Here is a 27,030-nt window from a genome sequence, read left to right on the forward strand (position 1 = left end):
GAATCAATCATGCAAACATCCTTCTGCCCAGAAGAAGTAGGACAGTCTCTAATGCATAACATAACATTTTGTGTGCATTGTTCTTCATTGACATTTTCTTGGATAACGGAAACTCTTTTACCTTTGTTTAAGCATACATTGCCAAAATGACCCATTTTACCACAAAAATAACATTCTCTATTTTTGGCTGGACAAAATTTAAATTGAGCTGAATGGGTTTTAGACCCACAACGATTACACCTCATTTTCGAAAAATAATTATTATAAGGAGCAATGGGCTTAGAAAATTTAGTTTTGGAAAAACTAATTTTGTTACATATTTAACTTATAATGCTGCTACGCCTTCAACAGTGGAGTCAACATTAATCGTTTTAAAAGAGCTAATAGAACGTTCTACACTCTTAGCAATGTCAATAGTCTCTTGAAGAGAAGCATTGCGTTGACGAAGGAGCTGCTCTTGTATCTTTTTGTTTGAACAACGAATTATAAGTTGATCTCTGATATAGTTATCAACCTCCGCACCAAACGCACAGTCAGTTGCCAAAACTCTTAATGAAGAAACATATGCATCAACAGATTCATCAATCAATTGATGACGAGTGTAGAAGTGAAATCTCTCTAAAACTATGTGTGGCTCTTCCTTAAATCTTTTCTTTAATCTATCAAGAGCTTCGGAAAAACAGTCATAATTCCTAGCTTCCACTCTGTGTGGGGGTGCTGAAGCAGGTAAGTGCTAAAAAATATCCTCAGCATCATTACCCATAAGATTAAGGAGTAAAGCTGTTTTCCTTTGTGGAGAAAATGTAGCGACATTTATGGCCAATAAGTAGTTGTTAAAATGACAAAGTCATTTGTTCCATTTCATGCTGGGTTGGTTGGGACCTTTAAAAAAATGGTGGTGGAGGATTACCACAACTTGAACTTGCCATGTTGAAATAAAATAATGAAATCCAACTTCAAAAATTAGTTTTTTCCGATGAAATACACAATGTGGAAACAGATTGAAACCAGAGCAAAAATTCTAGGAAACACTTTGAACTTTCACGAAGAATTGCTTCAAATAACAGCGTGATTCCCAGGCGAGCTGTAACTAATATCCAGGAAACACTTTGTACTTTCACAAAGAATGGTTTTAAATAACAGCGTAACTCCAAGGCCTGCCGTAGCTAGGCAACAAAGTATCTGAAATAGACGAAAACATGAGCACATATTTAAGCAGAGCTCATGCGTCAAAAAGAAGACTGCCGTATCTAAGCAACACAAGCTGAAACGAAAGACAACACTTTGTGGCTTGTAGTAGTTGCCAGGCAACACTCTTGTGGGTTCAGTCTTGAGGGCAGTGGCACGAGCATAACGGCGAAATGTCAAATTGAAGAAAATGACACAAGCGCAAGTGCGGATGCCTAATAACTAAAGTAGATGAAAGGCTTACCGCAACGCCAAACAAGAAAAGTGAAAACGGAAGCAGTCAAAATTCGTCCAGAGAAAATGGAACTATCAGTCCGTTCTTCAATATCAGTCCGTACTTCAATATCGACTCACGAATAGTTGCTCCAGCGATGCTTTGAAAGGTGGATGCTCCTGCCAGGTAAGTACTTCACTGCTCGTCGCCAAAATGAAGTAAGGGTCCACCAAAGTAGAAATTCACTTAGAGCTTTAATAGGAGCATCCTCATAGAAAGGCAGGCACAGATAAACTGAATTGAACTTCCCACGGAGAATAGAATGCTCGTACACAGACCAATGAAAACAAAGAGACACAATAATAAGGGAGAAAGAATGTTCATTTAACCAAGCTTGGTTAAATGGACATTACCACAGCGGGTGCACAATAAAGCCTTCTATGCATTCCCAGAAGGCTTTCATGTATTCTCCATCAAATGGTGCCAGATTTTTGATATCGCTGTGAGTAAACCTCAGTAAATGCTTAAAAAGTGTGAAATTGACTGACAACAGTTGCCAGCTGTTCCTAGGAACATCTTCATCTCCTGCTGTATGGTTGGTGGATTAATCTCCAGGATTGCAGAAACACGTGCTCTTTGGGACTACCCTTGGGCCCTTCTCAACATTTCGACTAAGATAAATCACTTCTCTTTAACAGCACTGCATCTTCATAGGTGAAACCTTGTGACCATTGTCAGCAAAATGATTCAAGAGTGCAATTGTATCTAGTTTCCAGGCTTCCTTTGTCCATGATACCAGCTATGGGTCATCAATTTATTGAACTAAGACTGAGTTCCAGGGTAACAGCAAATGCTCTAAATCTTTCTTTAGGATCAGACAAAAAATTGAGGAACTTTCAGTATAACCCAATGGAATTCAATACCAAGCGAGGACTTTATTTTGGAACCAAAATGCAAAAAGATATTTACTATCCTCATGCAGAGGCATGGAAAAGAACCCTTGGTTTGAGTCAATGACTGTATATCAATCTGCATCTGTAGGAATCTAAACCAATGTTTGTAAGAAAGTGGCTCTGTATATACTGTCCCCAAATAGGTACAGTGTGTACAGAGTACCCAGTCTCAAGAGGTTTGGCAGATATACCCTTACTCTCTAAAGTGGTAGCTTGGTCGAGCAGTAAGGCAGTATCAGAGGACAGTGTAAAACATTTGTTGTGCACACTCAGTCAGCAAATGGTCTCACACACTCAAGAACTGAACTCTAGGCCAATGGTTTGTATATAAAAATATATCGTTTTATTTTAGAACGAATAATAGGTATCAAAATATACTTTCTCAGAATGAGATGCTTTAGTTAAATACTTTCAATAGGCATTAGTCTTTTGAATACAGTAGTTACAGTTGTTGCAATAGGCAACACAATTCAAACACAATTATAACATTGAGCTCAATGGGAACTTCTCAATAAATGCAATTAATTACTTTTTGGATTACTTTTCTAACCATAGGACTAGATCCTAGATTCAGTCCTGGGACATTTCCTGGAAACAGGTGAGTAAATGTGTTTTGGTTAAAGGTATGATTTTTAAGGAATATTATTGTATTTCAAAAGTTGACACAAACTTTTTCACATAGAATCACCAATGTTATCCTATGGGAGGAAATTCACTTAGCAGGTAAGTAGGGTTATTGTTACTTTTTCTTACTCAGTGCTGGATCCTGGATTCAGCACTGGTGCATCTCCTGTAAATAGTTGAAAGAAATTGTTTTTGTTACACAGGCGATTTTTAAGGAATATTTGTTTCAAAAAGTTTTTAAAAATCGACAGAAGAATTTCTGGCAAAAACCAGGCAATGTTATCCCATGGAGGAAAATCAAGTTGTAATTACTTTTCAGAGTCAGTGCTGGCCACCAAGATCCAGCACTGGGATCTCTCCTGATAGCAGGCGAGTAATTTCGCTTTCGTTGATCGGCTCATTTTTAGTGAATATTTTAAAGTTTCAAAACTCAACAGAAGAATTTCCAAGCGAAACCAGTCAATGTTACCCTATGGAGAAAACTGAGTTATCGGCTTTTGGGTAAGTACTCGACTGGCAGAGTTAAGGTTCTGAGTATAGACTCAGGGGTCTCCCAGGGTCAGGTAGGTACAGTTGTTACACCCTCAGCGGCACAGGGGAAACCAGGTGCAGAGAGAGTTAGGCCCAATGTTAGCCTATGGCGGGCAGGGGGCCTTTGGTTGGTGGCTGCTAGCAGGCAGGCCACGCTGCTGTGGGAGCTGGACTCCTGGTCACTTGCTCAGGGCAAGTGGGGAAGAAAAATAGGACAGAGGTTGCACTCCCAGGGGCACTCGGGCGGCTGTGTGCAGGGTGCTTTTGAGCCGTCAGGCGCTCAATGGATTTCAATGAAGAAGCTCTATGACAAACAAAGGCTGCAAACTCGGGGACGAAGATTCTTCAGGTGCGACCACCACTTCGAGAGGTAAGTTGGGAAGCTGTAGGTTAGGTTGGCACCCAGGAGCTGGGCACAAGGGGCCGCAGGGCGCCGGGTGCAGGGGTGTCTTTTCGCGTCGGGAAATCTTACCCTTAGCTGGTCGCGGTTGGAGGGGTCCCTGGTTCTGAGGCTGCAGGCGTCGTTAGGAGCGTCGAGGTGGGTCCTTGGGTGCTGGATTTGGGGTCACAGTCACCGGGGGGACGTCCTCGTGGTCTTTGTCCACTCCGGCACAGGCCAGGCTTGGCGGGTGCAGAGTGTGCAGGAGTCGCGGTTCCTGGTTGGCACTAGGGGCTTGTTACTTGCTTTGAGCAGAACCACTGCTCGTGGGAGTCCCAGTCTTTTTAGAGTCACAAGGCAGTCAGGTCCTCGGGGTTTTTGAGGTTGCTGACCACTGGAGATACCGGGTTTTAGCAGGATCAGGTTCGAGAATCGACAGGCCTGTAGGGCTGGGGCCAAGTCAGTTGGTGTCTTCCTCTTGTTAGCAGCTGCACGGCAGGTCTTCTTTCTTCTTGTTCTTCTTGCTTGTTTCGGATTCGGGATCTGAGGATGGAAGGTTCAGGTAAATTTAGGGGTGTTACAGGTAGGTAAAGGGCAGGGACCAATGGGTCCCTTCTCTGGGGTGGGTACACCCCCTATCCTGCCACTCTCCAGTGGGAGGGGTGCAGGAGCCTAATCCTGATTGGGCAGGGCTCCCCATCCTCAAGATGGTGAGAGACCACAGTTGTACTTCACCTCGCCTCCCCCACCTGAGGGGTGGGGTTGGCAGAGGCTGGCACACCCCCTTTCCTCACTTGGGCTTTCCCGCCAGTCTTCCCGCCAGAGTGGGGGTCAGAACCGGTGGGGGCCAGTTGCTGAGTACAGCAAGTGGCCTGGAGAAGCTCACAAAGGTGGCATGCCTTTGAAGCTTCCCCTGCCCATCCTGGGGGAGGAGACCTAGCACCTCGCCCAGGATGTGCATTGTTGCAGGCCCAGGAGAGCGGATGGCTCTCTACCCAGGGGTCCAGCAACATGTCTGCTGTGTGGCAGCCTAGGCAGCCTCTCAGACAGGTCGTGGATTGTAGGTTAGGTTCAGGGGGCAACTCTAAGTTGCCCTCTGTTGTGCATCTTACATTAAATCCCACACTGGCATCAGTGTGGGTTTAATGTGCTGAGAAGTTTGATACCAAACTTCTCAGTCTTTAGTGTAGCCACCATGGTGCTGTGGAGTTCGTTTTGATGACCTCCCAGCACCATATACTCTTAATGGCAGCACTGCACTTACAATGCCCAGGAATGGACCTGGGTTCTGTAGGGGTACAGGGCTCATGCACCTGTACCCACACCACTGGCATAGTGCACCCAGCTAGAGGGGTGACTGAGGTATGCCAGGGCAGTGTGCTTGTGGGCATGGCACACAGGGATGTGTGCCATGTCGACTCTCTGTTTTGTTCTGCACCAAGACACTCAGACTGCAAAGGCAGTGTGTGTGTGTGTGTGTCAGGGTACAGGGCCTCTAAGGGTGGCACAATAAGTGCTGTAATCCTTAGAGGCCTTCTCTGATCACAGGGCCCTAGGTACCTAGGGTACCATTTACCAGGGGCTGACATGTGGCCAGAGATGCCAATTGGGTTTTGGCTGTTTAGGCAGTTTTAGGGAAGGAACACAGGCCCTGGGCACCTGATTGGCAGGAGCCCAGGGCACACCAAGTCAAAGAGCATCAGTAGTCTGGCAACGAAAAAAATGAAAAAAGGGGGGGGGGGGTTTACTGCAACAGAAACCCACTTTCTCACAATGTTACAGCAGGATTTGGTACCACCGAACAACATGGGCCTACAATTTGATACATTTTCCTAAAGTCCTGCAATATATTACCGCTTGGTTTCTTAATGCCAATCACCGGAAAGTTGAAAGGACTACCAAGCACCTCTCATAGAATGCTCCACTTAAACATTTTCTGAATTACAGGCTTCAATCACTTCTTTGTTTCTCATGAAAGTTCATATTGTAGAATTCTGGAGTATACTGCATGTGTCTTAGTTTGTATCCTGACTGGTTTGGCACTTTTTAATCAGTCCTAAATTAAGAGGCAGGCCCCTAGAGTGAATGCATTAGTCCACTAAGCCACCAGACCCAGCTCTACAAGCAGGTCCGGGTCAACAAGCATCAACTTAACACACTTACCAACACTAATCCACAAGGTAGAAAAACATTGTTTTTTAATAAACTACTTACCTCAAACCTTGAGTTCTAGAGTAGCTCCCTACTCGTCGCCTTGTCTGGGGAAGTAAGCGCTATATAAATACAATTACCATTACAGCCTGTAGGAAAAAACATGCCAGAGTATTGCAAAAAAAAACCTTTTAGATAATCTTGCCTGTGGCTGTGGCAGATACGCTGACAATCTGCAATGTTTGGTGTGCTCTTCTTTGTCTTTGTTTGTATGGTGGTAATACATGGGCATACTCAATCAGGCCTGCACATATTTGTGGTCCCTGAGTGAAAAGGTATGGCTTTTTAATGTACAAAGCATTTTTTAGCATATAAATGTAGCAAATAAATATTCATATAGCCAAACACACCCATGCTGTCCTTATGCCCCATCCACCCACCACGCTGTTAAGACTTCCAGAAAGACTGAGCTAAATCACCCTTTTGTGCTCGAGTATTGTCCTGCTTCGGTGTCTTACTCCTCTCTGTGTAGTTTTTTTGCAGAGTTTTCAGAGTTCTGGGAAGGTAACCTTCCTGAAATCATGTGCTAAGTAGTCTAGGGGCAGGCACTAAATACCCCAAGTCCCAAAGAGTGTTTCTCAAAAAGAAAAGTTCTCAAAATTGTGTTCCATTGCTCATTGTGAATTTCTTCCCTAGTTCTTTTTCCCATCGACCCTGGAAGCTGACCCTGTGTTTTTCCATCAATGTCATTTGGGGGTAGTCGGGGGTCGCAGCTGTGACCTCTAGCTTGCTCCCTGCTACTCCTGGCACTTCTTTTGTGACTAATTAAACCCGCACAAAGGAACCGAAGGGAGATGACCACCAGAAACGTACAACTCCCTCAATAACATCAAACCTCACAAAAAAGTACACCTGATATCTAGACAGGAAAAGAGAAAGTGTCAGGGAGGACCAGTGTCTTCAGGGAAGAACGCTTCTTAAGGCCAAGAACCCTCACGCATCCAAGGATGACATACTTCATTATTGAGTTCCCTCCTCACACCAGGAATGCAAGGTGTCTGGTGTGGGCTACAACTCCCCAATGGGAAGGAGCAGAGGTGTTTTCAATCAGATGAGCAGATGTTGATGAGGAGTGAGGAGCAGACTGCAAAAGAAGATGGCCCTTTCCTGCTAGGCCTACGTTTGTGAGGCCGGTAATGTTTCTATTTTCATGTTCTTAGCAGAGTGATTTATCATCTGAGTCCTGACAAATGCGTTAGATCCCCTTATCGGGTCGACAGTTTGGCAGAAACATGTTGACCGTATGACGGGCAGATATTTGTTGGCAATCCCCCTGTCCTCTCTTAGTTTTAACCCTATCCTGTAGGGCATACGAATAAACTCAGCCAAGCCCTTCTGGAGATAGTTTTATCTTTATCTTTTTGTGTTCTCTGCCCTTCACTCCTCATCAACATCTGATTGAAAACATTTTTGCTTCTCCTTATTGGGGAGTTGTAGCCCACAGCAGGTACCTTGTGATCCTGGTGTGAGGAGGGAACCCAATGATGAGAATGTAATTCTAGGGTCAGTGAGGGTTCTCGTCTTTAAGAAGTGCTCTTCCCTAGAGACACTGATCCTTCCTGCTGCTTTCTCTTTTCCTTTTTAGATACCAAACCTATGTTTTGTGAGTTTGACTTCCTTTGTGATCCCTGGCCTCAGAGGAGGCAAATGAGGTCAGGTGTCGCAAAGGAAGTGCCAGGAGTAGCAGGGAGCAGGCTACAGGTCACAACTGCGACCCCAGACTACTCTCAAATGACGTTCATGTGTCCCCCCCCATTTGATATATTCTGGCAATAAGGCGCCTCTTCTCCAAAACCTTTTGTAGAGGGTGTTCAAAAGGTGTGAGTGACCTTATTGCAGCCACTTTCACCCCCTGTGTAATACCCAGTGCTGCACTTGTGTGTATCAAAATCATTGCACCTCTGACATCATGTTCCTACTTGATTTCTTAGAAAGCTTTGAAGGCCCACTTGTCAAAAATGTCTCCCATCTTATTGCACCTAGTCAGTCACCAGTTCGGAAATGCCTCCCTGTCCATAGGTGTGAATAAAATGATGGCTTGTGTATAGATTTGCCATTGATGATTAAGGGCTGACTGAGAGATCACATGATAATCAAACAATCTGTTAAGAACGACAAGAGGAGATGTGCGCCATTTTGAGACATTCTCAATCTATTTAATCTGTTGTCAAATCATGTTTGTGATTTCTTTCATGAGATCCTAAATTATTTATATCTGTGGACCTATCATTTGGCCTTGGTAGGTCCCAAAAATGGAGATCCTTTCAATTAATCCTCTCATTTTTGCTATTCAGAAAATACTCGGCAGTAGACAAATTATTGTTGTACATTTACTTTCTCTGTTTTTTTCCCCTCAGAAAACATGGCTGCAGCAGATCCCTCGAGAATTTTCTCAGAAGAAATCACTTGTTCCATCTGTTTTGAATTCTTGCGAGAGCCACTGATTACCCAATGTGGACACAACTTCTGCACCCGGTGTATTCACCAGTGCTGGGAAGGAATAGACTCAGACTTTGCTTGTCCCCAGTGCCGCGCCACCACATTTGATAAAATCCTCCGACCGAACAAGAAGCTGGAAGCCCTGGTAAATATAGCTGAAAAAATAAAGAAGGAGAACAAAAATGACGATTGGTGCAGTGAACACGATAAGGGCCTGGCTCTTTTTTGCCAAGATGACGGAATCTTTCTTTGCCGAAATTGCAATGAATCTGATGGGCACAAGTCCCACCGTGTGCTCCCCATTCATGAAGCTGCCAAAGAATTTAAGGTATGTTTGTCAGGGCATTCCAGATTGAGCTTTGTTACAGTGGGTGATTCCAAACGCATTGCTTGTGTTGTATACTCCCAAGCTTTCCTCCCTGAAATGTAATTCATTAAAAAAGTAAAGACACATCTGTCCCTGTTTTGTTTCCGTTTTATAAAGCCAGGGTCACAGGAACCTTCGCATTTCCCCACAGAGACATTTTAAGGCAGAGGCAAAGTAGGCAATTGCCCAGGGCCCCCTCACTTCCAAGGGGCACCATGGAAAAGTTTTTCTCTTTGACCTCTGTGTATTCTATTTCTCTAGCTAAACCTCTCTTGCACTTTGCCTACCTCTACCTCTGAGTCTGTCTCTCTACCCCGTGTCATCTTCAGGATTTTTGAGGTAAGACATATTTAATCTGCTTTTGTGTGACCCTATTATAGCATAACATATAATTTATCATTGTTTGGCATCATGCAGTCTTGAGTTTGCAGGAAATTAGTAATAAAATTAAAACAATTTCGTTACAGGGCCCTCAAAATATTTCTTGCCGGTGGCCCCCCATATCTGTAAGATTACACTGTTTCCTCATCCTTCTCATCACATACAAAACTCATCTGGATTCCACTTTTCTTATATTCAAGTTCTTTTGGTGCCTCTTTTTAAAACCTTAATACTCAGCTGTTACCTAAAATAGGTTGGTTTTTGCAGTAATCCAGTTCAGGTGGCATGTATATGTGTAACTATCTTTGTGGGGCGGGTTGATGCAAAGCTTCAGTTAAATGTTAGCCCTCCTGCCCGCATGGTAATCACCGATTCGGATTCCCTTCCAACCGAGCCATTTCGATGGGCTCGGTCAGAAGGGAATCCGGATCAGTCGTCCGAATAGCTTATGATCGGCTCGGAGAGCTTGTCCGCCATTCAGAAGGTCCACAGCAATCCCCCGGCTGACTCTTTCCGGCCGAGGGATTACGATGGCAGCTTCCCACTGCCTTTTCGTGCCAGCCGTTCTGGCACAAAATGGCATTTAGAAACAGCTGTGGGGGTCCCCAGCTGGTCCCCCATGGGTGCAAGGCCGCTGAATGGCGGCCTAGGGGGTACCTATGGTGCCCCCCTGTTGATCCCTGCACCCGGTGGCAGGCACCTTGAGGTTCCTCACTTGGGGTGCAGGGATGAACTGCACCTTAGCATTTTGCTATGAGAGCATGCATTCCGTTCAGAATGCATGCTCCCATAGCAAAGTATAGGATTGCGATCGAACAGGGTTCAGTCGCATCCTAGTTCCTGGAATGGTACCGATGACAGGAGGTTGTTCGGTTCCAGTTCCATAACGTTGCTGCACAGATTCGGGTTCGCCTGGCATTGTAATCGGCCCCTTATTCTTAAAACCCCATAATGGCCATTATTTTGGACTATTAACTTTTTTTTATTCAAAATATTTCCATTCTTTAATTTTGGGTTTAAATGAACTATGTGACTTACAACAGAGACTCGATTTAAGCAAGGGTCTGGTGAAATCTGGTTCTCTTCCATTTTTAGGTCTAGCTAGGGGGTGCTCCAACACTTATTCCATCAATACACAAAACACAGAGAGCAGGCATAGAGTTAACCCATTTCAGCCGTTGCTTTCTTGGCTACGTCATTCATTTTTTATAGTATAATCAATAGGGATACTTGTTCCTTTGTGAAAAAAGCAAGAAGAAGAAAGGGGGAAATAAATGGTCGTAATCTATGGTTCTGAGAGGGATCTTCCTTATTTGAAAGTGTTGCCCTCACACACCCATGTGGGTCTCATGCTTCATCATCAGGCTTTTTGCTCCTCGTGGGGCCGGCACTGCAATGCCCCATGGGCCCTGCGAGAGGGTTCTTTACCGGAGATCTTTTTTGTATCAGCCATGATATTGTGTGCAGAACTATATATTTTAGGTGGAAAGGGTGATCCAAAATTACCAAAGGGGAATCAAATTACATTTTATTCAGAGTTCCTCTGGTAAGGTTAAAAACGACGTCAGAGTAGGGGGCGCTGATTTAGGAAGCGCCAATACTTAGTGTTTTTGGTTCAATGAACTGTCGAAGTTTCATAAATCAGGTCGAGATGTTTCACGCCCTATTGGTCCATCATGGATCCTCTGCGTTTCTTCAGGACCAAGAAATGAGTGCCCTACCCTGGTTCAGGGTGAGTGTTTAGAATATGGTTTTATGTAATCCCTGTTTATGACACATTAGATCCGTAGTATCTATATTATGCTCACCCCAAAAGGTTTCCATAAACCAACCTAGCGCGAAAAAGGTGCATTGAAGGAGAGACATGAAAAATCCATAAATGATTGCTTCTTTTTGAAAATATGGAACGTTACTGTTTTGTTTAAAAAAAAAAAACGTATTATTCATTATATTGTAATATACTCGGCAGCAGGCAGGTTGGGGTGAGACACCAGAAAAGGACTGTAGGGCCAAGGAAGAATAACTTGCCAGCTTTTGACATTCCTGCCTGGTATTTCCCATATTCTTTGTAAATAAAAAACCGTTCTTGAATGGTTAGTATGGAACATGGCGTGTCTTTGGGTGAAAAGGAGTTGGAAAGGGGCGGTGGGGGCTTCTCTACTGTTAAACCAAGGTAGAGGCAAGCAGAGAGTCTGTCTGCTACATGAAATACATGTAAATGTGTGCAATTGGTTAGTTACCAATTCTATAAGCTGCTTGGGTATGGAGCCAGTAATTTGCCTTGAGTTGATTATGTCATTTAAGTCTGAGTTGTGGAGTGCGTCACTCTTATAGAAGTTATTTAAAAAAAGTTTGCACTAGGTGCAATCTGATTGTATTTTATTATTAAAATATATGTTTTTTGAACCACTTTTATCTCAAATACTAAATATTGTTGCACATTTTAGCAGCCTATCATTGTACTAAATGTTATGACTTGTACAATTGGAGTACAGTTGCTGTCGGGGTCATGTCATTATTCCCCACTGCACCAACTAGGTCTATGACACTCTGGTTATACACATGCATCTGCAGTGATTGCATTAACTTAATGCGCGTAAACAGGTGCATTTTCAATTGATTACTTTAAATTGCATTTTTTTCATTTAAAGTGTGCAGCATTTAGCTTTCAGGTGAAAGGTCAAGACATTAGTTTGTTATTAGCTGCATCTCTAACCCCCCTACATTGTAATCAAGAAAACCATACTTTTTTATACAATTCAACCACTAAACTTTAACAGAATCTGCAGAACGCTCAACTGTCCAAGACCTCTGATTAGCCTGGGGTCTCTAAAAGTTCAGTAGGGTGGGGAACACATGTCAGCAACCACCTGCTGCATGACTAACTCTTCTCCAATCCCACAGGCTTTTCAGCAGCACTGGTCTATCTGACAGCCTGAGTGCACTTTATAGTTTGACTTGTTAGCTCAGATATAATATTGCCTAGCAGCTTGAGTATACCAGGATGAGGAGCTTTATAACAAGAGATTTTAGGTTTTTTAGGCTGTGAATGGTAGGGTTAACACACCCCTGGTATTTCTGCTCTATATCATGGCACTTGCAATGCTGTGGTCAATGAAATATCAAGGACTCATAAATGTACTACAAAAAGAATAAGAATATTTGAAAACCTAACATAAGACAAGTAGAGAGCTCTTTGAGTATTTGTGCACCAGGAAGCAAGAGAAGTTTGCTTAAAATCATGGGAGTATTTCAAATGATTCCTATCACTTCATACTTCTGCAGTTCTGTGGTACTGTCACAAGGCTTAAGTCACATTATTTGGGCTCAATCGTCAGTATGCATGCCAATCAGGCTCACTGAACCACAACTTTTACGCCTCACCACTATAAAAAGTCACCAGCCGCCACTGTTAAAAAGATAGTAGGACTGGGGACAATCACATCAAACACAACTGGTACACAGCACAACAGGCTGGAGCAGTCCGCCACTTGTCAGCCAAAGATCTGGAATAACTAAAGAGCTGAGGTAGAGTTACCCACATGGCAGGGAGGAATCTTAGGCTGGTAATGACGAAGAGGAGTCTGTCACATGCAGGTTAGCCTCAAGACAGCAGAGAAATAGTTGCACAGGAGTGTCACCATATAAAGACCCATGGACTATGGAGGAATAAGTCACATTCAAAGCATTAAAGGTAGCAGCAATCGGGCAGAGTCAGTTGCTTTAGAGGATGCGGTTAGAAGTAAAGACCCCTTTCCAATCTCCTCATCGTTTAAGAGGCCCAGCTACCTCCTCTTCAATTTTCCTCCGTTTTTTAAAAGCGAGGTGGCCCCTGAACTCCTTTCTGTCTGCATGCTGCAGAAAGCATTGCTGGAGGTTTCTTTGATGCAAGTTATGTTGACTCTAATTTCACAAAGTGGCAGCAATGGAGAAAGTAGGCCTATTTAGATAGACACCACATTGAGTTGAGCTATGAGGAGGGGCACAGGAGTATGGAACAGAAACAGGCTATTGTGAGTGTGGGCAGGGGACACAAATGCAAACTATGCTACACCCCTTCTATACTCCACACTGCCCAAGCCAACTCTTTATACCCCTCAATAGCAGCTCAAACTTGAGCTGATGGTTAAACTAAGCACAGATCACGAAGTAATTAGCTCTGGTCATCAAGCTTTTATTTCTATTCCTTAGCTAAGATTGACAAAGTCAAGAACCAGGGATACGATTGTTCTGTGGGTGCAGTAGCACCAGGTGCCTGAGGTGTGTGAGGCCCACAGCACCCCAATTATGGCTGTTTATTTACCACCCAATTTAAGGGTGGAGTGCCATATTTTAATTAGGAACAATGAAACCCTTCCTACATAACTGTTTTCCGTCAATTGCACACACCAGGACCCAAGGGGAGTGGCAAAGCTTTCATGGTGCACACTGTGCAAGTATTTAAACAAAAATGCACGTATGGAAGAAGGAAAAACAGAAGGTTAAAGAAGGATTAATACTTCTCTTGGCCAGAGAGTGTACACAATAATGTACTGAGAACAGACAAAAAAAATAAAATAATAATAATATACAATGAACAACTGTGTATAGGTAGGTACACAAGAAAAACAAAGTAAAAGTTACTGTCACTGTCACTGTTGATGTAACATTCCAGAAAAATCCAGGTAACTATTTTAGGTAAAGGAGTACTTGTGGAGAAGAATGTCAGGGAGTTAACCAGCAAGAGGGATGTAATGCTCTGATTAAGATGTGTACACCATGGTTCAGCTGGATTCAACCATAACTTGTTGAATCATCATCCATAAATCGAAGAAAGGTTTCTCTCTGCCCCCACCACTTGTAACATATGGAGGGAATTTTTTGGGTGCTGCATGCGGTGTAAATGCGCTAGTTATGCCGGGATCCACTGTCACTGTACACCCGATATGGCTGTCAGTGTGCACAGTCAATCACATTCATTGTACAGCCTACGATGGGTAACCATGTGGCTAGCGTTGGATGAACTGCTCACCCCAAGAGTGAGGCAGGCGGAAAAGCGTAGGGCATTGTACACTTAATTGAAGGATGAAAGAAATGTCTTTACCCAAGATAGCAGCAGTCGGAAAAGCGTCACGCGCTCTACACTTCACTGAAGGATGAAAAAAAAAAATATTTTAAATGGTGGTGGAGCGACGTTACAGCCTTTTGATGCGGGCCTATGGCTCCGTGACTGAAAGCACATAGGGCCCGATTCACAGAACTAACTTAAGACAAGATCCTAAACTTACTACTTTTGGTATTCACAGAAGGAATTTAGTAGTGGTAAAGTTAGGATTTTGTCTTAAGTCTGTCTTAAGTCTGTCTTAAGCTTGTCTTAAGTCTGTCTTAAGTCTGTCCTAAGTTTGTCTTAAGTCTGTCTTAAGTCTGTCCTAAGTCTGTCCTACTACTTTTGGTATTCACAGAAGACATTTAGTAGTAGTAAAGTCAGGATTCTGTCTTAAGTTTGACTTAAGACAGACTTAAGAAAGACTTAAGACAGACTTAGGACAGACTTAAGACAGACTTAAGACAAAATCCTAACTTTACTACTACTAAATGCCTTCTGTAAATACCAAAAGTAGTAAGTTTAGGATTTTGTCTTAAGTTAGTTCTGTGAATCGGGCCCATACGGTATGCCGCGATGTGGGAGTACTCAAGCCACACCACGGTTCTCGAAAGGACGATACAAAAGAAAATATACGACCTGGTGGGTGATGTGGAAGGAAGCAGACCACAACATGGTCAGAGAACCTTTGCGTCTGGTCCAAATCCAGCTCGGTGTGGAGAAATGCAGGACACACGAATCAAGGATGGCAGGACACTTGGTCTTGACGAAGATTGGCAATCCGCTAAGTGAGCAGCAGTAGACGGTAGATGAATGCAGGTAGCAGGATTGGTCAAGATCATCCAAGAAGGTAAGTTGTTTCTTTTACTGTAGTTTATTCCTTAGTTTATTCATTTAGTTAAGCTGGTTGGGTTGGGAAAGCATGAGGCGACTCTCCAATCTGAGGGCACACTACCCAAGGTAGGAAAGCTGATGCTGGCCAGTGCATGGAGCAATGTGAGACTGGGACAACAAATAGACCCAGGCACCAAAATAAAAGTGGCTCCATTAGCGAACCAGATAGTTAAAAAAAGTGGCCCACATTTGCACATCAGGCCAGTTTTGACAATGCCACCCACCCTTCTCCATGTTGCTTGGGCACCTGGTGGGTAAAGGTTCCAGGCTGCTTAGCCTTCACTTTGCACACCCTCTAATCAGACGGTCTGAGGAGGAATAGAAGTTACTTGAAACAGCAGCTGAGGCTTACCAAGCAGTTCATCCCTATATGGAGTAAGTATGTCAATTTGATCAGAGTATGATGCTGGGTAGACTGTCTCAAAGCAGGCTGCTCTACCCGGTATGTCTGCTTTGCATCTCTGCATGTACCATGGGGAGACAGCCTCATTTAAAGGCTAATGGCTTATCCCATGGGCAGGGCTGAAAACTGGCTGAAGACCTAGGCCCCTGGACAGGTAAGCTGTGGACTGCGGAAGCAATATCCAGGACACTTTGTGACACTACGCTCTGGTGAATGGAGTCCAGGCCAAGGTGAAAAGCACCACCAGCCTTCCGGAGTTGTGACTGGGACCTATCAGAGCTTTCCACCACATCGAAGGTGGAAAACCCTCCTCGGCCCTTTGGAATCCCATCCTAAGCATTATGTGACTCTGCGGACTGGCTAATAGAGCCCAAGACCAGAAGAACGCATCCCATATCTACTGGACCTCTGGCTGGGACCTGCCCATGCTTTCCACCCTGTCCTAGAAGTGGGGCCGTCCACAGAAACCATGGAATGCCATCCTGGGCACTCTGAAACAGCAAGGAAGCTAATTGTGCCCAGATCATGGCACACCATTTCTGCCGGTGTTTTTACCATGAAATGTCATAACTTTAATTCTGGAAGAGCTAAGGAACCCTCCCTGGGTCTGCAGCACCCAGTGCTGAGCACTTTGTGACACCACAGGCCAGTGAATGGAGCCTGGGGAACTGCAATCAGGGCCAGACTAGAGCATTAACCTACACTGCATCCAAGAAAGGGAAGCCTCACTTGGCCTGCAGAAATGTACCCTAGGTAGCTTGGAACATCAATTTTCGGTGCGAAGAGCCTAAGACCTCAGGCCGGTGCTGAGGGCCTGCTACAGCTTTTACCAGGTCCTGTCAACACTGCAGCAACTGGAGAATGATCCTCGGGCCTGGGGATCTGGCTGTTAAATTATGTAAGGGTGCCACTTTTAGGTCAATAAGCCTGACAGCTCTGAATGAGCCTAAAGTCAGCCTTGTCACAGCCTCTTGACTGGGTAAGGGTCTATGTGATGCGGCAGTCTCTCTCTCACCCCCAGTAAATATCTGGGGATGTTGACTTGAATTTCTGGTAACCTGGGTAGCAAGAGTGAGGGCGGGAACATCTGTGTGAAGGAGCACAACCACATGGCTCATTGGCTGCAAGGAAATTTCAAGTGGTTCCTAATCGTGACTTTTAGGGCAGGGCATATTTTGCACTCTTGAATCCTGCCCATGAGTCTTGTGTACTTTTTGTGAACAAAATTTCACCAGGACATTGGTGTGGTAAATTTCGAAGACACCTAGGCATGAAAAAGATCGAACACAGGCAATTTAAAACACCCCTATATAAAACCTTTAATTTCATTTCTATTGTGTAATTCTTGTTGATTTAAGTAAGTGTTACAGAGTATGTTTGAGGTATGACTATTACGGTTAATGACTTTAGTGTCTCAGTATAGGACACTCATATAACAATAATTATTCTTTTGTTTAATGTAAGCATATTGGGGGACTCGTGCGTGGCGCATTTCAAGATGGCCGCCTAGGGAATTAGCTCCGTGCCGCGTTGGAGATGCCGAGTTGATTATCGGCGGTATTTCCCAGTTTTTCTGTGCGGAAACAGAATGTTTGAGTAGGGGAATGTCTGCTGGTCCACAGGATACCTCTAAATATCTTTCAAGAGGCTGCAGCTCCATGTAAGGCTGTTTTTTCCCTGGATGTCATTTTCCGGCCGCCATTTTAGTTTGTTCCTGACTAGAATTACCTGCACATGACCTTGGACATTACCTCAGGTACTCTTTTTGTGGCTTGTTAGCCCAACTTTCGCTGCTCTTTAGGGATTTGGGTCCAATTCACTAGCATTAAAAGAGGAACTATTTAAACATCCATTGTTCCCATTTTCTGAGTAGAGCTTTCATTATTCTGGTCTCGCTTTCATTATTCTGGTCTCATTTAATTAGACTTATACTCTGTATGTCTTGGATGCTTCCTCAGTTTCATGGGCATCCTCCTCATACTCCTGAAACAATGGCTCACTCTAATTCTTCCAAGGCAGTTTTCTCACCTATAGCTCCACCTAAATTGCAGTTGCCCTCTCCTGCAAACAAGCAACCTAAACAGTACCCTCCTTCTCCACCGAGGTTATCCTTCCGGTATCCTTAGATATCATCTTGGAGGAAATAAGGGCGTTGCAACCATTTTTAGAGGAAACCAATACCCGTCTATAGGACATGGACACTAAATGGTCATTTCTTGACTCCAGAATTTCCATTGTGGAACAACAAGTTGGTGAGGTGCAAATCACTTCCACAAGACTATCTTCTTTGGAGAAGAATATCTTGCTCTTAAAAAGATCTGCGGAAGACCTTGAAAAAAGAACTAGACGTAACAATCTTCGTTTATACAGTCTTCCGGAAGGCATTGAAGGCGGAGACCCGGTGTCCTTCTTCTCTTCTTTTCTCCTGAAACGTTTGTACTTACTGTCATCAACAGTCCTGAATATTCAAAGAGCGCACAGGCTAGGCCCTCACCTTTCCTCTTCTTCAGCGCCCTCGAAACCTCAGGGGGTGATACTCTTATTCTTTCCGTTTTCTGATTCCTTCAAGTTTTTAATGCTGCAAAATGTATAAAACAGTTATCCTGGTCTGGAGCCAAGTTATTCTTGTCCCAGGATGTGTCTACAGTGACTGCCAGGAGACTAAAGGAGTCCCTCGATCTTTGTCCAGCCTTACAATCTATGGGTGCGCGATATTGCTTGTTTCACCCCTGCCTCTTCAAAGTGACTTTTCAAAATTGCACATCCACTTTTGAAGAACCTGCAGACCTTTGGAAATTTATTAATTCTCACTCGACGGCCTCCATGGGAGTTGCTGGCCCCTCCTCTAATACTAATACTTGACTTTTTATCTTGTGGTTAATGTTGTATAACCTCTAACCATTACTTTAGTTCCATTACAGGTTGTTGATTGTGGTTATTGTTTTACCAAGTAATATATTTTCTCTCTATTATTATTACAGTTAATTGGACTTATTCTACACTCCCGTTTTTCTGTCTATTTGGCGTCCTGATGTGGTGCGTTGTCTCCCTCCACTGGTCGTGCTGTCTTTAGTGTCTGTCGCCAGTCCTTTTTTCCTGTTCTGTACTCCCCGAAAGATATGTCTTGAAGTCGTCAATTTGTGTTGATATATACTGTCCTTTTTTTTCTATAGCTTTATCTCCCTTTTACCTTTTCTTGTCTTTCCCTCTCTGCTCTATAGCCTAAGGTTCTTGTTCTATTTTCTCACTGTATTCTTTTTTACCTACTACTCTTCCTATACTCTTTCATTATTTTCAACTCTGTTGTTTCATACTTATTGTTATACTTTTTCATTCAGAGTTGTTTCATGGAATGTAAAAGGTTTTATTAATCCTATAAAGAGGCAGAGAATCATTTCTCATTTAGCCTTTTACTATCCAGATTTAGTTTTATTGCAAGAAACTCATCTGTCAGAAATTGAGGCACTTAAGCTTAAGCGCAACTAGGTTGCTTCTGTTCTTGTTTCTCCTACAACTACAAAAAAAGAATGGTGTAATTATGTTGTGTCATAAAAAGTTGAAATGTTCTGTTACTTCGCAAGAAATTGATACAGATGGTACATGGATTTTGGTTAAGCTACTCATCAACAATAGCATTTCTTTAACTGTTTTTAATGTATATGGTCCGACCCAACTGGATTTTTCTTTTTGGCCTATGATTACAAATAAGTGTATCCAACACAATGATGAATTTTCTATCCTTGGGGGTGACTGGTATCGGTCGTAACAAGGTTGGTTCTCTTTTAGCTAATTATCTTAAATCCAGAAAGAGAGAGTGCTTATGGACTCTATTCAATCAACAGATGTGCAGCATCTTTAAAAAAATCAAGACAACTTTGATGAATTTACAACTTTCTATAAAAACTTATATACTCCAGAAATACCCACATCAGATCCTCCTATTGATTCTTATCTTAACAGTATTCCTCCCCCCTCATCCACTGACCTTGACTTTAACTCCCTAGATTCAGACATATCACTCCAGGAGATTTCTAACTCTCCAAACTCTCTAAACAAAAACAAATCCCCTGGTCCGGATGGTTTTTCGGTGGAATTCTATTTACATTTCTCAAATCTCTTACTCTTTAATCTTTTTCAATACTTTAGCAATACTGGTAAGGCAAGTGGTACCTTCCTGGAAGCATCTATCTGTCTCATTCATAAAGATGGTAAAGATCCTAAATTCTGTAAAAATTACCGTCCTATATCCTTGATAAATGTAGACTATAAAATCTTCGCTAAATTATTGGCTTTACGTCTTGAATCTTTCTTACCCCATTTAATTGGTCCAGAACAATGCGGTTTCGTCAAGGGCAGATTAACTTCTGATAACTCTCGGTTATTTTTCAATGTTTTAAATAAGGCATCTACTTTATCCTGTTTTCTAGCTGCTGTCTCTATTGATGCAGAAAAGGCTTTTGATAAGTTGGTTGGTCTTTTTTGTTTAAGGCACTCCGTTGGCATGATTTTGGACCTAAATTAATTTCCCTTGTGAGAAGTTGGCCTGATATATATTCTGTCCACTAGTTATAGTGGGCACCTTGTATCAGTCCAAACAACCCTCTATTGGTTATAGGTTAAAGACAACCTTTATTGAAAGATATCCTAGTGGTAACTATGGAGAGCAGCCTTCAGGCTAAGTCTTGAAGGAATGTAAAGCAGCTTGTTTTACCAGTCTATAATCTCTTGAGTCACTAAATCAATGATATCCACACCAGGTATGTATATAAAATATATGTTTTTATTACTAAGCACACCCTCCTAGTCGCTTTATGAGGCTAGAGGTCAAAACACATAAGTTACACTTCAATAATCACAGTAACATAGCACAAATACACGTCAGGCCCTAGGGGCGAGCCAAACCATATACTAAAATAGTGGTATAAGAACCACGACTTAACACAAGGCACAAGGCCTAGAGCCTGTAGAATTGCTGGGACCCCAAGGAACCACCCAAAGTAGTGACACAGGGGACCCACGGGGGCCGTGTGCAGTGTGTGAACACAGATGCGAGCTCCCGTTAGCTTCTATGGGGAAAGTTGCGGTTAGGTTTTTAAAGATTAGGGACACTTAGAAATGAGTCAGGACCAAACCCTTTTGGACTTAGGGCTAGCACCCACGAGAGCACCGGAGTACTCATGTTACCTCACCCAGGGAAGCCGGGTGCATAGGTGTCTTTTGGTGTCGGGTCGTGTCGTCGAGTTCAATGGGAGCTTGTGAAGAAGTGCTGCTGCCGTGTAGATGCGAAGTGGCCGAAGAGATCCAAGCCTGGATCGAAGATGAGAAGAACCTGAAAGCAGAGGGGACAGAGTCTGGGTCACTAGCCAGTGACCAGGAAGACGATGAGCAGATGCCCACCGATGTCGGGCGATTTCAGGTGAAAGAGGTGAAGCTTGACTCTTCAGTCACGAGGACCAGGAGGTGTCGAGGATGACCAGGAGCTGGACTCAAGCTGTTCAAGCTGTCCCACATAGGATGTCGAGTGCTGCAGTGTCGGTGCCTGGATTGGACACAACAAACCTTGGCAACAGCAAAGCACGCAGAAACAAGAAAGATGCTTCGGTGCAGACCAGCAAGGTCTGTGGGACTCACCACTTGGTAGGGAGTCGGGGCACATCTGGAGCAACCAGGAAAGCCCAAGGAAATACAAAGTTACCCCCTCAGGGACCCACCAATCAACGGACCAGGGATCGCAAAGGGACCTCGAGATGAAACGCAAAATGGCGGCCCACGGGTCACTCGGAATGACCAGGCTGGCAATCTTCGGTGGATTCAGTGCTTGAGGTGGGGGCTACAAGTCAGCCCAAGCACAACTTCAGGGGACGTCGAGAAGTCAATGCACTTGCAAAAGTGCATGGTGGCCAGGAGTTCCAGTTCCACGCTGCTCACGAGGGTTGCGGGTCTCAGCTTTGCTGGGGACTCGGGTCGGCCTCTGAAATGTCTGGAAATCCTCTTCCTGGGCTGCAAATACTTCAGAGTCCGGCGGGAGCTTCGATAATGCAGACCAGCAAATTGCTTTGTTGGTGCCTGCCAAGCAGGGGAGTCACTCCTTGACCCCAAGGGAGATTTCTTCAGTCCTCTGGTCTTGAGCAGAGGGTCGAAGGTCCAAGATTCAGCTTCAGAGTTTCATCCAGGGTAATCTAAAGTCCTAAGGAGTGGGGTCCCATACTTATACTAAGGTAGGGGGTTGGACATACTCTGGGAACCCAACTATGAGAGGGTTTGGAAAGAGGGGTGGCTACACCCATTTCCTTTGTCCAGTTTCACGGCAGAGCAGGGACTGGAAGTCCCTGAACCGGTTTGAGCAGGACTATGCACAGGGACACCAAATGTGCCCCCAGTGCAGGACTTCAAAGCACTCAGAGAGTGCTCCCACCCAGCCCCAATACACATAAGCCTGTCTGGGAGGTGGTTACACCTCCCTGTGACAGGAAACCTATTGTCCAGGCCTCCCCTGCCGGAGTTTCGGTCAGCAACTGGAGGCCAGACCCGTTTCTGTGGCTGCAGCATCCATTTTGTGATGCCAGAGCTCTATTAAGTTTCTACTGGGTATACCAGTGCTGTCGTGTCTCTCCCTCTAGAAGGGTGGGATCATACTCCCACACCAGTTACTTGTGTGGGGGTATGATTCCAAGGTGTTTGACACCAAACACAACATGTTTCCGTGCAGCCAGTCCAAAGTTAGCATTTACTGTTTGGTTATAATGCACGTAAGAGTATATGGTCAGGCTGCACTACAAACAGCATCAGAGAAGCGTCTCCGAACGCTGCAGAGGGGCTCTACTCATGCAGGGGCACCCTCTCACATAAGAACCAAGCACTCTGCCTTCAGGATTGATAAGGCCTGGCATAGGAGTGACTTATAGGTTAATATGTGTGTGTATATATATAGTGATATAGCTAACCTATATCACAGTAAGGGGTGCATGCACCACTTTACCCAGGTTGCAGTAGCAGACCTATGGTGTCATTTTAGGTGGCTTTCCAGGGGTGGCATAATACATGCTTCAGCCCCTGGTATGCCTCTGGGGTACCCAAGCCCTGGGTACATAGTATACCATATACTAGGGACTTACAAGGGCACCTCAGATCCAATCTGTAATGTACCTAAAGTACATGGAATCATTTTTAGAGAGGAAGCAGCTAGGCTAGGGCCCTGAATAGCAGGGTCCCAGCCAGACTAAAGTCGAAAAACAGTGAAACATCAGCAAAAAGTGGGGGTAAACATGTGAAGCAGATCCTACTCTCCTACATCCCTCATTACTTTATTTATCGCCTTCTGCTTCAGTCAAAGTTAATGGCCTTCTTTCAAAAGGCTTTTCACTTCTTCGTGGTGTTTGGCAAGATTGCCCCCTATCTCCTCTTCTTTTTATTTTATCCCTAGAGCCCTTTCTGACTCATATTCGACATAATACTTCCATCCCTGGGTTCTTATATGGAGACCAACATTTCAAGCTCTCTGCATATGCAGATGACATTTTACTCTTTATATCAAACCCAGAAATATCTATCCCCCCATTATTGCAAGAACTTTCGGATTTTTCAACGGAATCGGGCTGTAAAATCAATTTGGATAAGACAGAAACTCTTCCCATATCAAAATTTTGCTTCAAGCATCACTTTGACCCTACTGCTTTTCATTGGAACAACTCTAGAATTAAGTAGGGGGGCGTGGCTTAGACGCCGATGGAGACGGTCGCGTGAGCAGAGTGCTCCGCGCCACCCTCACCAGTTATCCTGCTCTGAGCGCTGGATTGATATACCGGTGACCCAGGAGGGGGCCCCCTTGGAGGCGGGGACCCATTCTGCGAGTGATCCGGGCTCCCGCTGTCCCTGGGCGCCGATGATGAGCTCGGGAAAAGCTGAGATCTGGGCTGCGTGATTATAAAATGGCGCCCACCTCCCGGACCTAAAGAATGGTGCGCGACCGGATTGCGAGGAGAAACGGCGATCTGAGGGAATTATGCACTTTCCCCTTCATGACTGCGGTGGACTGAACCTGTGGGGTGAGACTTGACCCCCCCCCCACATGCAGAAGTGTAACTATGGTGGCTGCGGCTTGCAGGTGATGTTGATGCACCAAGGGCCGGAAGTGGCGTCTGCTGTGGTGCGGGTGCTTCAGAGACCGCCGAGCGACTTCAGGAGGCAGCGACTCCAATGTGTGTGAAGCTCCGACGTTAATACACCTTCGGATACCGGCTTGAGAAAGGTGCGCTTCCCCAACCCGGGAGGGCGGCACACACAGAGCGCGTACTGTGGGGCCTCACCACGGACAACGAGAGCGGTGGTTCTGTCTGTCGCCACTGATAGAGGACTTGGAGAAGACAGCCCGGAGGATCGCGTGATGAGCTGCGGGAGTGCCGAGGTATGGCTTTGTGACCCTGCGGTGCCGCGCTGGCGCTGATGTTGGAGATGCGCATTGAAACCCAGCCGTCGCCCGCACAGACTCTGTTTCTTCAGCAGCAAGCTTAAAGACTGGGATCATGCAACGCTGATTGGGAGGCATGACGTGATCTGTGGCTTGCGTTCCAGACCATCGCTTTCTGGGAGCGGCAGCCTTAACTGTTGACCTATCAGCCCCTAATGGAAGCTAGGGGTGTTGGGCACGGGCACTAGCTAATCGGGTGTCCAGAACAATCGCCGATGGTGCGACTGCGACACACCATACTCATTGGAGCGCAGCCACGAGGTCTTAAGGACTTTTACGGCGATATTCTTGGGCAATCAAGAGAAATGTCCCTGAACAGATTCTGATGGACCCCTGGACCTGGTGATGGGTACCTGGCAGGGTCTCCCCCTGAGGATTGAGGTTGGATTCGCCTGTAAGGCGGCCCTGCACTGCGCCATATAAAGGTGAAGACGGGAGAAGTACTGTGGAACTTTAGCTGCGGGGCTGCAGGGGGTTGCCCTGACCTGATGGGGTGTGGCCGGTGGCACCGATCGGAGGCAGGAGATTGACTGCTAGCGCTGACGCTGGGAGCTGAGAGTGGTGCGGTTCATAAGTGGACAGATCCGATGTTTGTTGAGGCGCCTCGAAGGTCCTGAGCTGAAGGACGCGGATGGTTGCACAACCTGGTCGATTGTGTGCCAGGGCTCCTCATAACTGGATTTTGAAAGTGCCGCGTGGTGAATTCCACTGGACTATCAGCAATTTGGGTACGGAGACCCGGGTCAAAGTGAACTTAGTAGAAGTGGGACAATTTCACTCAGGAATAGCATAATTTAATGGGCGGTGGCTGCTCGGAGGGGTCCCCCGTCAAGAACTAAGAACTTGAGAGCTCCCCTGGAGGTGAGTTGGAGAAAAGAGTTTAGAGGCCTGTTGTGTCTGGATTCCTGATGGCTGGGAGGATTTATGCTGCTGGGTCGCAGAGGGCACAGGAAGGTGTGACTAGAGCTGGAACCCCGGAGGATTTGCAAACATGGGGAAACCGCGAGGCCGACAGAGAGGTACGCGCCCAGAGCCGGATAATGGAGCGCTGGAACGGAGACCGCAGGACGTAGTTGAGTCGCACCCTGAGGGACTGATGCAACAGCAGGAGGACCAGATCCTCCGCGCTATCACGGATTTGAAAGAAGCACTCCAGCAGGACATTGCTCAGGTGTCACCGGAACTGGGTCTCCTGCGGGCTGATCATGCAAAGCTTGTGGACCATGTGAAGCAAGCTGAGACTACACTGGAGGTCTTGGAGCCATCTCAGAAGTAGCTGGATGTTCAAATGCTTGATGTCACCCGCAGGCTTCAAGCACTGGAGAAGAGAGCTGAAGATGCAGAGGGGAGTAATCGGCGGAATAACATACGTGTAGTAGGCCTTCCAGAAAAAATTGAAGGTGACAATATGACAGACTATCTGGAACAGTGGCTACGCACTGAGGTGGCCCCGGAGGGCCTATCGCCATTCTACACTCTGGAGAGGGCGCACAGGGTCCCAGCCCGCCGGCAAGCTCCTGGGAGGCCTCCCAGGCCCGTGGTGGCCTGACTGCTCCATTATAAAGACAGGGACATTCTGCTACATAAAGCACGTACGGCTGGCCCATATAAAGTAGATAATAGCAGCGTATCGCTCTTCCCGGACTACACCTTTGAGGTCCAGCGCCACCGAGCTTCGTTTCTGGCGGTCAAGAAGACCCTCCGGGACGAAGGCATTCAATACTCCCTGATGTTCCCGGCACGACTACGGATCTCGTTGGACGGCAAAACGTTCTTTCATACTGATCCCGGCGAGGCATGGAGTTGGTTGGATACCTACTGAGCAAGAATGACCGGAGCAGGAAGCGCCGGTGAACGGGAAGAGGAGGCTCCACAGCCGCGCCGTGTAAGGTGCCCTAGGAGGCGATGCTGGGAGACGCGGAGGCCCTCCATTGCGCAGACGGAGCGAGAAAAGTCAACAGCGCTACAGGCCGTGACAGAGATCTCGCAGGCAGGCGGCACGGCACCGTTGAGATTGACAGATTCCGAAAAAGGATCTGTGGGGACAGATTCCGATGGAACAGATGAAGGGAGAGTGGCTCTGCTGCACATTACTCTGGGGACAGCTGATGAGATTGTTGACACCTGAACTTCAGCAGTACCTAGTAAGAGGGGCCAGCTGAACCTGGTGTTGTTGCTTGCGGGGGGGAGGTGAGAGGGCATTGTCTGATTTACCGATCGGGATGGGGGTGAGTTTTGGATATGTGGGTGTCCGGTGGGGGGGTTCTACCTTATGAGGGGGTACCCTTTGGGGAGGAATGAAGATTTCTTTACAGAGGGGTTAGGCGCCCGAATGCAATGAGGTTTCAGGCCGGGTTTTTCCTGGCGTCAAGTTCCCCCCTTAGTTTTGCCTCTAGGGCGACTCTCTGGTAGCTGCCAGAGGGACTATAAGTAGATCGTTTGGATGGGTGCTAGCTGTTTAGAGCCTGTTCTGGGGTGGGGAGTTGGGGTATTTTGGATTGTTGTTGACTTTGGGGCAGCTCACACCGCCGGTGCGCCGCACCAGAGAGTGCAGTTGAGTAACAAGGGTAATTTGAATAATGGGACTGTTACCTGAATTAAAATGTATTACGTGGAATGTACGGGGGATGCATACGATGATGAAAAGACATAAAGTGCATGCCTATTTGGTTCGAAGAGGGGTACAAATAGCCTTTCTCCAGGAAACCCATATTGACAGAGCTGAAGGCCATGCCTTACAACGCCGCTGGAGGGGGCAGCTTTTCTGTATCACGTACTCCGCTTTTGCCAGGGGAGTATTGATTTGGGTGAGGGCGGGGGTTCCTTTTCAGCTGACCAGGCAGCTGGTGGAACCCGAAGGGAGATATGTAGCTGTTATGGGACGCCTGGACGGGGG

General features: G+C 45.6%; 1 protein-coding gene across 2 annotated transcripts in view; it reads left to right on the top strand.

Annotated features, from left to right (window-relative positions):
* The first annotated feature begins 8,462 nt into the window (after positions 1-8,462).
* LOC146805170 (E3 ubiquitin-protein ligase TRIM39-like) overlaps positions 8,463-27,030 on the top strand; it is a 476,909-nt gene continuing 458,341 nt past the window's right edge. The window contains exon 1 of one of the 2 annotated variants that reach the window (XM_085622362.1): positions 8,463-8,867. In XM_085622362.1, coding sequence (XP_085478488.1) covers positions 8,463-8,867 — 405 coding nt within the window. The remainder of the gene's footprint in view (positions 8,868-27,030) is intronic. The other variant, XR_014967797.1, reaches the window with a different exon arrangement.

This window comes from Triturus cristatus, chromosome 8 (assembly GCF_964204655.1).
Source record: "Triturus cristatus chromosome 8, aTriCri1.1, whole genome shotgun sequence".
NCBI classification, from domain to species: domain Eukaryota; kingdom Metazoa; phylum Chordata; class Amphibia; order Caudata; family Salamandridae; genus Triturus; species Triturus cristatus.